Below are 11862 nucleotides of genomic sequence, written 5' to 3' on the forward strand. Positions count from 1 at the left end.
CGTCAGGGCCCTTTGGCCACCCTCCTCAGTGCCTGCATCACTCACTGCTTCGTCTTGAAGAAACACGTACATCCACTCCCGATTATTCGTAATAGAGCACTTCTTTGCATTTTAGGTGACTCGAGCGGGCAGCCTTCATGGGGAGCATTGAGGCCCATTCTACAAAAGATTGGCACTCCTAGGGCCGACTTTCCACATATGTAGGGTAATCGGCACTTCTAATACCAACTTCAATATTCAACCTGTAATATGCAACTATAAAACGCGTTATTTACGGCCTGATTAGAGTCACTGTCGCGCGTAACAACGCAGCTGTGGAAGCCCTTCTCCGTGAACGGCTTACTAGAGTAGTGGCGCCAGAGCGGGCGCGAGGAGAACTAGGCCTGAGACGCCGTTTCGGCGCCACGCAGCAGGCCGCACCATTTTTTATGTAGCGGCCGGGCCCGATGCTTCGGCTTACCCCCACAATGAAAAAATACGCCTGAATTTGAAGCCCATGCTTGACTTGATCTAGATGAAACCGGACGTGAACGCGCCGAAAGAAACGCAATGATCGTATTCGGTGCGTTCACTCCATGCGTCATTTAGATCAAGCATCGGCTTCAAGTTAAGGCGTATTTTTTCATTGCGGGGGTAAGCCGAAGCATCGGGGCAGTCTTCACGTATACTAGTATTGACTCGTCTCAGCAAAGGAAAGAATCGTGTAGACGCCTTGGGTAGATCTCTGTAACGCATCGGGTGATTCAGAGTTCTGATGGTTGGGAAGGCGCAACTGTTTCCAGATAACCTCTTTGTCTTCTCGGGCTTTCGGTACTGAACATCTACCTCCACGAAATGCGTGTTTCCTCCACACACGTGTAACAACCACAAAGAACTGGCTCCAATCCACGCTGTGAAGGTGGTTGGACAGCGAAGCTGTAAACGACACCCACAACGATTATCCATTGTGACGTCACTTGAATTCACACGCGGGGCTCTACAAAGAGTGAAATCAGAGACAAGTGAAATGTACTTAACCACACCCTTTATTACCTCACAACGATATTATATTCACGCTTTTCTTCTGGCGTCTTTACTTTTCGTGGTCTACCCATGGTAGCCTTGAATGAACTGAATGAGTTTCTAGACCGTGGTGACGTCACTACGTGATTTATATCCTTTGGGTACTTTTCCGCTCGGAGTAGCTTACGCAACCGTAATCTTTACCGGGAAACACACGCGGGAGAAGGAAAGCTGTAAACGACACCCACAACGATTACCCATTGTGACGTCACTTGAATTAACACACGTGGCTCTACAAAGAGTTAAACCAGAGGCACTGGTTTCACGAGGGTTTTGAATGACGTCAACCACTTTCGAAGCTGCTGGAAACCTAATCTTCACCGGAACGCGTCGGAGGATGTTACCCTTGTTCACACGCGCCTTATCATCCATCATGTGGTTTTGATGCTTGTTTTGTGGTTTCTCTTTTGAAAACGAGTGCTAAGCTGTATGCACTCAAGGAGACATGCTGTTTGTATTCAATTTTTTCTCGGGCGTTTTTTGCTTACGCCGACACGAAAATTTCCTGCGCTGGTAGAGGTATACAGCTTCGCTGTAAAAATTGAAGCAAGCGTGTATAACAGAGAAATAAAGACTACACAAGGCTTGGGTATAGCGGTGAGCGCAGATCTCGAGTTCTTGATTCTCATTTTGTTTGTGCTTTTAATTTATGTGTTTCCCAGTCAAGTAGTGACATGCATAACCTGGAACATAAACAGAGAAATCAAAGACAAGGAAACAAAGGAAGGTTTTCTAGACAATTTCTCCCACAGGCTAGCGCTTGCTGACGTGATACGAGAGCTGACAGAAAATTAAATGAAATGGGGAAGAAAAAGGAAGGAAGGAACCATCCAGACTATTGTGTCAGTCTATCGTCTTGACAAAGTATGTCAAAGCGTCACACACTCATGAACAGTCTCAGTGTCACACACAGAGACATACAGCGTCACAGTGAGCCCCATGTCACGCCGTCAAATTCTGTCGCAGAATCCGGCTTCCTTCAAGCAACGCAGCAGCCCCTAAGATACACGTACTTAAATCGACTTAATTAAAATACCTAATATGGAAAAACAGTCGGTTTACTGCTCGCAAACTTCACGTACGGACCATGAGACCTCTGTCGCCGTTATCGCGAGATACTAGAGTGATTTAGATTGTTCGTAAAACGCCTTCACGCTTCACAATTTGCCGGAGACATGGACTTCAGCAGCCGACTTGGTTGCGCCCTCTTATGGAGTAGAATTTAACTAGAGGACACAGAGGCTCTACTGCTCTGACCAGTCATATCACATTTAGTTGCTGGTATGAAGATTCGGCAGCGACGCAGTCATTAACACGCCTGAATTATAGCCGTGCCGCGCCAGATGCACAAGAAAAGAAAAAGGGGACAGGACATAGCACTTGGACATAACCAACTAGTCCACAAGAAAGCAATATTACCACGTGGGTAATTTTTTTTTCGACAAGAACACCCATGTCGCTAAAAACTTATCATGCTTTACCTTTGGACAAACCGTCAAAGGGTGTCGCTACCCGGGTTGCCACTGCCGCATACGGTTTCGGTAACATTGTATTCCATAAGCGGTAATATGTGGAAGGTCGAGCCAAAACTGTCTAATGTCAGCCAACGAAGCTCCTTCCTTATGTCAGCCGCGCATCACCACACCGCATTCAGCATCACGAAATCTCTGTTATCGATAGTTGTCGACATATGTTCGGTATACTGTACACAGCGCGTGAGCTCTGCGCTGTCAGCAGCTATCCGTCGTGGCGAGGTAGGCCTTGTGGTCCCGAATGTGCACACAGTCAGCGTCTTCACGCCCAGTGAAAGTGGCGTCGCTTTTGTAATGCTTGTCCGGTGGCTTCCGTCGCTTCCTCCTACTGCACGCACTCCTGTGGGAGTGCGTGCAGTAGATGCCAATCAGTGCCATCAGAGTGATAGCGAGGCTGCACGCTAGCACCACGACGGTCAGGGCAAGTGTCCAGCGTCCGCCATGAGTATTCCTCTTGATATCTGCGGGCGAGATAGTTATGAATGAAAAAATCGATCGAAACGTTATTAACTTGAGTTCCTCAGACATCCCTGGGATAAGCCAGAGAAATATGACATATGATAATTTCAAGTCAGGTTAATCTGAGGATAACCACTCAGAGAGAGTCGTTTAGAAGGCTTCGTGTTCGCCATACCTCAGCGTCTTATCTTAAAAATGGTTTGAAGCTTGGGTTATTGTGCCTGTGCCACCTTGGGCCGACCACCAACCGTGATAACCATGGTGCGTTAGAAACCGTGAAGAAAGTTTGTCGGGTTGTCTAGGTTACAGAAGATAATAAAACTGGTTATTTCAGTACAATCGGTTATGCTTCCTAAGAACCATTATATCTTGCAAGAATACTAGGTCCTGGCTTTGAAAGCAATGTCAAGCTTTAAGATTTCTTTTGATATTCCTTCAAGATATTGGGTTCATTCGCAAGCTCTAGCTTGTTTACATCAACACCATCACCTTTGCCTTAGCTGTACATACCCCGATCATAGATTTCTTGTTTTGAAGACAAAGCGTCTTAGCTGACTTCACAAGGGTTTGGAATATCTGAGATCTTGGTATCTTGCAACACTTTCGCGCCTCTAAAAGCTGCGAGTTGCAAGAGGTACCAAAACATAGGTCTAAAAAAACAAAAAGCGAGAATTAGTAGTATAGCAGGTAAAATTAAAAGAGGGCACCGCCGTAGTTACATATATGTTGAGGCAAAGCCACCATAGAGCACACTTTTGGGAAATATGGCGAGTTCGTTTGGACTTGGCAGGGATCGCGCGAGGCAATGATGACTGGAAACTGGCTTCGGCAGTGCCCACAAGTAGTGAGATTTAGTCGCCGATTAGGTAAAATGTAATTAGCGCCAATATAGTCTAAAATTAACCACATTAGACTATATCCCTGTAAAGGGTGCACCGCTGTCGTTTTAGGCATGTTGAGGCAAAGCCGTCGTACGGCCCACTTGTTTGTGTGGTTATTTCTTTTGATGCAGCTACACCCAGAGTGGCGGCGCGCCCTCTCGCTTCTCGATATCGAAGGCAATGGACGCGGAAAAGCCTATAGACTTCCGTCTAACACATGATGCCACAGTATTTAGCATCAATCTACGCTGCACAGTCAGGTGGCGCAATCTGTTAGATGGAAAACAACACGCATTTATCCGCGTCGATGGCGTCCCTCTAGGCCTAGCAATGTCGAAACAAACAGCCGATCTCAGTAATAACAACAGAACGGTTATACTTGGTCCTCGATGTGAGATTACACTAAGCGATTGCCGATTTTACCGTTTATTTTTTGCTGTCACGAAGAAGAGCAACCATCACGGGATAATTAGAATCGAAGCAGGCAGCCTGTAAGCTGCCAGGTTGCGAAAACAAGCTACATGGCGGTGCTTCCCAGTAAACATATACCGGAACCTGCTTAACTCCGCGTGTGCGCAATCGTGGTAACCAGTATACGGTAACGCTCCCGGTGTACATAGTCCAAAGTTAATCACATTGCACTATATCCTTCTATTGGGTGCACTGCCGTAGTTATAGGCATGTTGATGGAAAGCGGCCGTATGGCACGCTTTTGAGAAATGAAGCGAGGTCGCTTGGACTAAGCAGGGCTTACCCGAGGTAATGGTAACTGGAAGGTGTCTTTGGCGGTTCCACAAAAAGTGTCCGTTAGTCTCAGAGCAGGTGAAAATTAGCCTTGCGGACGTAATTAGTGTCAATATAGTCGAAAATTAACCGCATTGCACCATAGACTTTACTATCTCAACGGTCGGCTCGCCTGGATTTTTGGTCAAGAGATGAGACGGTCAGCCAAGTGTCGACTCTAAAGAAGTTAAGGTCGGCTTAATTGCGCGTGAAATACGATACGAATAAGATGTGAAATGAGTGAAAAATTATTATGAGAAAGAGACAGAAAAACACTGAATAGAAAGATATAACCAACCTTTAATCATCGAACCATTTCAACGACAGCGTACGTCAGCCTTGTCTTCTTTAGCGTCGACACTGGGTTTAACCTTTCTTTTTCTTAGCCCTCCTCCTCATAGGACCTTTCTCTCCGAGACTTCCTTCTCCATGCAAAGTAACATTTAGTCGCCTACATAGACGCCGGCACAATTGTCCGCATTTCAATAAAGAGCTTTCACTTTCATTTTAACTTTTTACTTTTTATGTATATTACACTGCCGCTAGCTTTATTGAAAGTAACGCGATTCATCACGCTTTAACACAACGTCATCCACATGAAAGCATCACTTTCCACCGCTACTAAAGAAAATGAAAATGCACCAGCCAGGCGAATAGCTGGCGCGTCTACTCCCGCCGAAACAATTTAGAACACTTTCGACAGAGAAACAGGACAGCTTTGATGGCGCAGTCTCGCATCGGGGTCTTAAGTTTTATGTGAAATGCTTTAACGTCCATTAGAAACCATAACACGACAAGTACACTGCTGCAAAAGAATGCAAGCACTCAAGTTCACACATTGTTGTCAGGTTCGAAGCGGATTCGACGATGCACTACTTCAGTGTATTGTTTTACACGTTGTAAGAAGCCTGCGGGCCGAATAGAAATAAATTAGCGCGTCACGTGTTCATCGTCCCGGTCTCACCTCCTTGACCAATGAGGGTTTCGGCTGGGCCCAGGGTGCGCACGTAGGTCCGGAAGTTCGCATCCGGAGGCATTCGAACCACTACCAAGTAGTCCGTGGCAGAGCGGAGTCGGTTGACGAGTATTGGACCCAGGTCCGTGCTCCAGAAACTCCGTTCAGGCCGGTTGCCCCTCCTGGTGTCAATCACCTGTACTCGAAGTCGCTGTTTTTGCCTGAGTCTAGTTGACGTCATCGTCGTGCCGTTGACGAGAGGTGTGAAACAGGTAAGCGAGAACGAGCTGTCGGTGTAATTGCCGACGGTGCACGTCAGGCCAGGCGAAGCTTCGCCTGCGCAGACGAGATATCGACGCTGTTTCTATTTATTCCTACTAATTCCATTGTATAGCAACGACATAATGTTGATTAGTGATATCAATGATCAAAGACTTCACGAAACAGCTACGACTTTCATTGTTACTGAGGTTGAGTTAGCGAGTTGCCTTAGGGTATGTGGACCCTAAGGAGTAGGGCTAATTATCCAGGGCCACTATAAGGTAAATGGTTCGTTCACTCATTTCTGTTCCTTTTTTATCATTCGCCGTCCACGACCGGCCAGTCCTGATGATAACGCCGCTGGAGCACCGTTTATACCACTGAAGAAAGGAGAAAAGGAAGCGGTTCAGAATAGGATCGTTAAAGTTTTGTGGTTAATAAAGCAACCTGTGCTGGGACTTCCCCAGTCCACGAGCACGGAACGGCTACTGAAGCTAGGGCTCCAAACACGATAGACGAAATTATAGAAGCCCACTCGGTGGTGCAGGCTTATAGACTATCGTCCAGCAGGGCAGGAGTTTAAATACTAGACTAGGCGGGCATTCGGCCCAGGCACGACCTGGCGGATAAAGTCTGTCTATCTAAAAACGTTAGTTCCCTTATCAAGGAAGACCCGATTCCACGCAACATTCACCCAGTACACAACGAGGGTAGGAGACGCGCGAGAGCTCAGGCAATCCTCAAACAGATCACTCCACATGGACTACACGCTCTATTCGTAGACGCCGCTAGATACGACAGCGGAGACGCGTTCGTCCTATCGGTAGTGAATGCGAAAGGCAATCTGGTGAATCCGGCCTCTGTGCGCTCCAATTCTGCTCACGAGGCGGAGGAGGCGGCTATCGCCCTGGCCATACGCAGCGCACATTCTCCCCTGTTCGTCTTCTCGGACTCCCGTACAGCCATTAGGTCCTTTTCGGCGGCACGCGTATCGAAATGGGCGAATAGTATTGCGATCAACACGTTCACTAATTTCGGCCAAATCGGCACGGAAGCATATTTCCACATTTCATGGTTCCTGGCAGAGCTGTGGCACTCGGTCCAACCGCACGGCTGCAACCCCAACGAATGGGCTCAACGGCTGGCGCGCGATTTCTCGACCCACGCAGCCGTGAACGGCCATGCTTGTAACGAGGCTTGTATCCAGAAAGACCCATTGTGCACCTTTCACAAAATCGCCTCACACTACCGCTTAGAAAGGAAGTGGTTCTCTCCTCCTCACCCAAAACTACGCAAACCACAAGCTAGCACGCTCAGATTGCTACAAACACCCCACTGCGCGGTCCCTTAGCAGGATAGACCCAGACTTCCCGCAGTCATGCCCCAAATACGGAGCCAATTCATGCGCTTTTGATCATATGCTCTGGCTGTGCCCAGCCATACCAAACTCTATACTTGCCACAGAACAGTGGCAGGAATTCCTCAGAAGCGCCCACCACCACATCCAGCTCCTAGCCGTCCAGAGGGCCCACGACATCATAACGGGATTTCGCCTGCCGGTGCCATCGTGGGCAGAGCCACCGACTTGACCTGAGGAAGCCTTCGGCTCCCCCTGACCAGAGTTTCTCAGGAGCAATTAAAGTTCTTGTCACCGTCATAACAATAATCTTGCTGTACAAAGTGTATACACCAGCGCAAATTCGTTATACCTGCTTTTTTCCTCTAAATGTTTGCAAATACTCGCAATTACTGAAGGGTTTGATCTTATTACTAAAGTTTCGTCGGAAAACAGTTTAAATCTACAGGCAGCGGGAAGAATAAGGAAGGCCGGTATAATATATAATGTCGATTTAGCGGTAAGTGCGAGATAAATGCGTGAGCATTAAGGCGCACCACTTTGAGGTCCCGCATTTATGATGTACACCGTGTTCACCACATTACAAACTGTTGTTCAAAAACTCAATCGACACACTTCCTGGCTCTTTGAGGAATGAAGTTCAAATGACGGTAGTCTGGTGCAAACCACCATCGGTTGCCATATATATATATATATATATATATATATATATATATATATATATATATATATATATATATATATATATATATCATAAGAAGCCACATGGGTTCGTTCCCCACCTGCGGACAGATGTTTTTTCATCCGTTTTCATTTCCATTAATTATCATTTCTTTAATTCAATTAGTGTGTGCGAGTAATTTCCCCTATGTTGTTCTTGGTGGCAATGTTTGTTGGCTTCTTATGATATGATTAATAAAAATCGGGCCCCTCGGTTCCCTTTCTTCTCGTTACTAACATAACGAGGGCTCGAATCCGGCAACATTGATGCCTTCAGGGAGCATATGTGGGTTTATTGACCAGCTGCCATCACCCAAAAAGATCACGTGCTCGTGACGCCTGCGGCAGAAAGGATGTTCCACATCCGTCCCTAGGCTTGTGAGTGGTGGCGCTGGCTAACACTCCCAGAGTTAGTTCTAGTTGTAAAACATAAATACCTCAGAAAGCGGATGGGAAAACGGTTCCGCGGTAGCTCAATGGTGTGAGCATCGCACGCGTAATGCGAAGACGTGGGTTCGTTCCCCACCTGCGGACAGTTGTTTTTTCATCCGTTTTCATTTCCATTAATTATCATTTCTTTAATTCAATTAGTGTGTGCGAGTAATTTCTCCTATGTTGTTCTTGGTGTCAATGTTTGTTGGCTTCTTATGATATGATTAATAAAAATCGGGCCCCTCGGTTCCCTTTCTTCTCGTTCATATATATATATAGGAAAATCAGAAACACAACTTCGCGGTTATCTTATGTTTATTATTTACCCAACAGTTTCGGTCGGTGGACCGACCTTTTTCAAGGTCATATATATATATATATATATATATATATAAACGAGAGAACAAGGGGAACCGTGGGGCTCGACTTTTGTTAATAATGACCATATAAAGCCAACAGACAATGAAGCGTAGGCAAGCATCGGAGAAATTAAGTGTGGTGGAAATTGAAATGTAGAAAATAATGAAGGAAAGGAAAATCAAAGTGGACGATAAGATAACTTGTTGCCGGCGGGAGCCGAACCCGCAACCTACGCATTATGCGTGCGTTGCACTATCAATTGTGCTACAGTGACGGCCATCAATTCGTCCACTAACTTGGGTATCTATGTTTACTAGATCTAGCCCTAGGAGTGCTAGCCAGCGCCACTTAGAACCATGGTGAGCGGATGTGGAACATCCTTTTAAGCCCAAAGGTGTCACGTAACACGTGATCTTGGGAGAGCAGGCCCGTGGCCAATAAACCCTCGCATGCTACCTAATGACATCAAGGCTGCCAGATTCGAGACCCCCAGAGAAGGGGAACCAAGAGGCTCCGTTTTTATTAATAATGACCATATACAGCCAACAGAAAATGAAGCCAAGGAAAGCATCGGGGAAATTAAGTGTGGCTGACCTGACATCCGCACACCAGTTTTTAGACATTAATTCCCGAACTTTGCGGGCAGATGCATTGGCGTTCCAGTTACTTTCTTAAGAAACATCGTTTTATGCATTGAAGCCCAAAAGTAAGTGGAATTCGGAAATTAATATCTAGAAAGTGGTGTCATCTTGAGAATTCGTTCCAATAGATCCGCGTTGCGAACTCCGTGGCCAGAATTTGTAAATTGCAATATGGGCCATAAAGTAATTGGTTAGAATCTTACTTAGTGAATCTTTGTTAATTATTTGATTATGCATTTCAAGTTTTAGTTCAAATAATGTCCGCCTTTTCGAGCATACCAGCTCATCAACCTTTAAAAAATTTTGAAAGTGTTCTCTGAAACACCCTGTATATAGACGCTCTTCTAAGCTCTGCCATTCCCTCTCTACCTCTATCACGTGACCGGCTTACCACACTGCCCACATATACAATTTTTTTTCGCTTCGACACTCCTAATGCTTACGCATTAAAAAGATATGTGACTCGAGAAATAGGTTACGAATGACTGCTTAAGTACGTACCCTTGTATACGAACTTGAATCGACAGCGTCTCTTCTGAGTTCCCACGGCGTTCTCGGCCCAGCAAGCGAGTGCGGCATTCAAGAGCGAAGCGTTGGCGATGATTTCCAGGCGGTTCGAGGCAGTGACTAGCGGCACATCCACTTGCTTGGGCCGGGTAGGCTGGCTTTTACTCGCCGTTGCGTTCTCCGCGAGCCAGGAATAGCGCAGGCCTTCGCTAGGATCAGCTCGCACGTTGCAGGTCACATTGATGGCGGCGTCTTTCTCAACACGCAAGACGCGATCTTCCTCGGAATCGCACCTGGGAGGGTCTGGATAAAAAATTGAAAACGCTGCAGGTGGTCAGAGTAGATCAGCATATTCTTTTTATCTGATTTTTTCACATTAGTGACGTGCGGTTCGAATATGTTAAATCACTTCAATTGTATCAATAAAGAACCTAATACATTTGACGATTAATATGAATACCAGGTGGTTAAAGCCGATAACTAAACATTGTTTCATTAGCAGTTAGAAGTTATCCGTTTAGTTTCCAACATTAGGGGCACCTCAACAACGAGCAACCACGTCAATCATATAAAGATATGATCAACTAGCCTTACATACGGTTTGTTTAATCAAACAAGGACATTGTCCTGGCACACAGGCATACAAAGGAAACTCGTATATGCGCGTTTCACAGAAAGGATGCTTCGAAGTTAAAGAAAAATTTGTCTGAGGCTGGGGGAATTAATCACAGAACCGAGGTTTTTCTGGGTTGATTGCTTTACGATATTTATCTCTGCCAGTGAACGGCACACGCCTAAAATCATTAGCGTTACACGAACCATATTATTTCCCCTAGAAAACTGCTTTCCTTGGATTCAGCTCCATTTTCAAGAGTTTTCCTACCCGCAAATGGAGCATGTTATCTCTGTTTGCTCTTCACGTTAATGAAAATTTTCGATTAAAAAGTTTGACAGCAATCCAGAATATGTTGGAATATGTTGGACCTACAACTGGGCCCGCTAAAGTAGTCATAATGACACGTTTTCTTCCTGGAGTCTAATCAATGTGCTGTCTAGTTTGCTCAGCAGTCGGCCGCCCTAAGGCGTTCAGAAATTTGCTACTTGATTGATTGAATCGATGATTGATTGATTGATATTGATTGATTGGTGGCGTTTAGCGCGCTAGGATAACACTGGGTCCGTCAAACATGTCCTGGCGGAGGGTTCCGGATTAAGTTTAGAAATCTGCGGCTCGTTAGCAACAAGATAGATATAAGCGCCTCAGCATTTCTGCACTTTGCCGGCATTAAATTAAGGTCACCAGGGTCGGTACCCGAACCCGCGACCTCGTGCTGTGCAACCGAACGCCATTGCCACTGAAGCACCGCAGTGGGTGACTTGCTCCTTACATCTGACGCGGATATGAAGCGGCGTGCTCTCGACGGTGTCGCCGCGGGTGCTGGTTACCCGGCACGTGTAGCTTCCGGTGTGGTCGGGTGTCACCCGGCGGATCACCAAGTAGCGAGAAGTGATTACAATGCCTTCGGTTAGGTCCGCGTCCAGCTCTTGGCCGTCGCGGCTCCACTTGACGTCAGTAATTCTCGAATTGACGAGGACGGAGCACTCCATGTACACGTCCACTCCCTCCGTGATGCGGCTGGCGTGGAGACCAGTGCCCAGCTTGATGCTCACTTCTGGCTTGTCTGCGCAAAGGAAAAATACAGATAGAAGAAACGGTTCGTCGAAACGGAGAACCTCTATTAGTTTCATCCGAAGTCAAGAAGGGGGTTGGACCAATGGAAACATACTGTGGGATAAAAATTGGATGGAAGAGTGGGAAGGCGGCTCTGACAGGCTGGGCAACGTTCCGATAGGTGGGCCTACATAGGTCCACCTATCGGAATGTTGGCTAGACAGGTCCACGTAGATAAAG

At 46.4% G+C, this 11862-nt stretch overlaps 1 protein-coding gene across 1 annotated transcript; it reads right to left on the reverse strand.

The window, feature by feature from the left end:
* Nucleotides 1-2792: 2792 nt before the first annotated feature.
* LOC119435877 (uncharacterized) lies at nt 2793-11632 on the reverse strand (the record flags this gene model as incomplete). Its single annotated transcript, XM_037702577.2, has 4 exons — nt 2793-3055; nt 5682-6008; nt 9945-10253; nt 11339-11632. Coding segments are annotated over 4 exons (1193 nt in total), but the record flags the coding sequence as incomplete, so codon positions are not given.
* Nucleotides 11633-11862: the final 230 nt, after the last annotated feature.

Source organism: Dermacentor silvarum, unplaced genomic scaffold (genome assembly GCF_013339745.2).
Source record: "Dermacentor silvarum isolate Dsil-2018 unplaced genomic scaffold, BIME_Dsil_1.4 Seq977, whole genome shotgun sequence".
In the NCBI taxonomy this organism is placed as follows: domain Eukaryota; kingdom Metazoa; phylum Arthropoda; class Arachnida; order Ixodida; family Ixodidae; genus Dermacentor; species Dermacentor silvarum.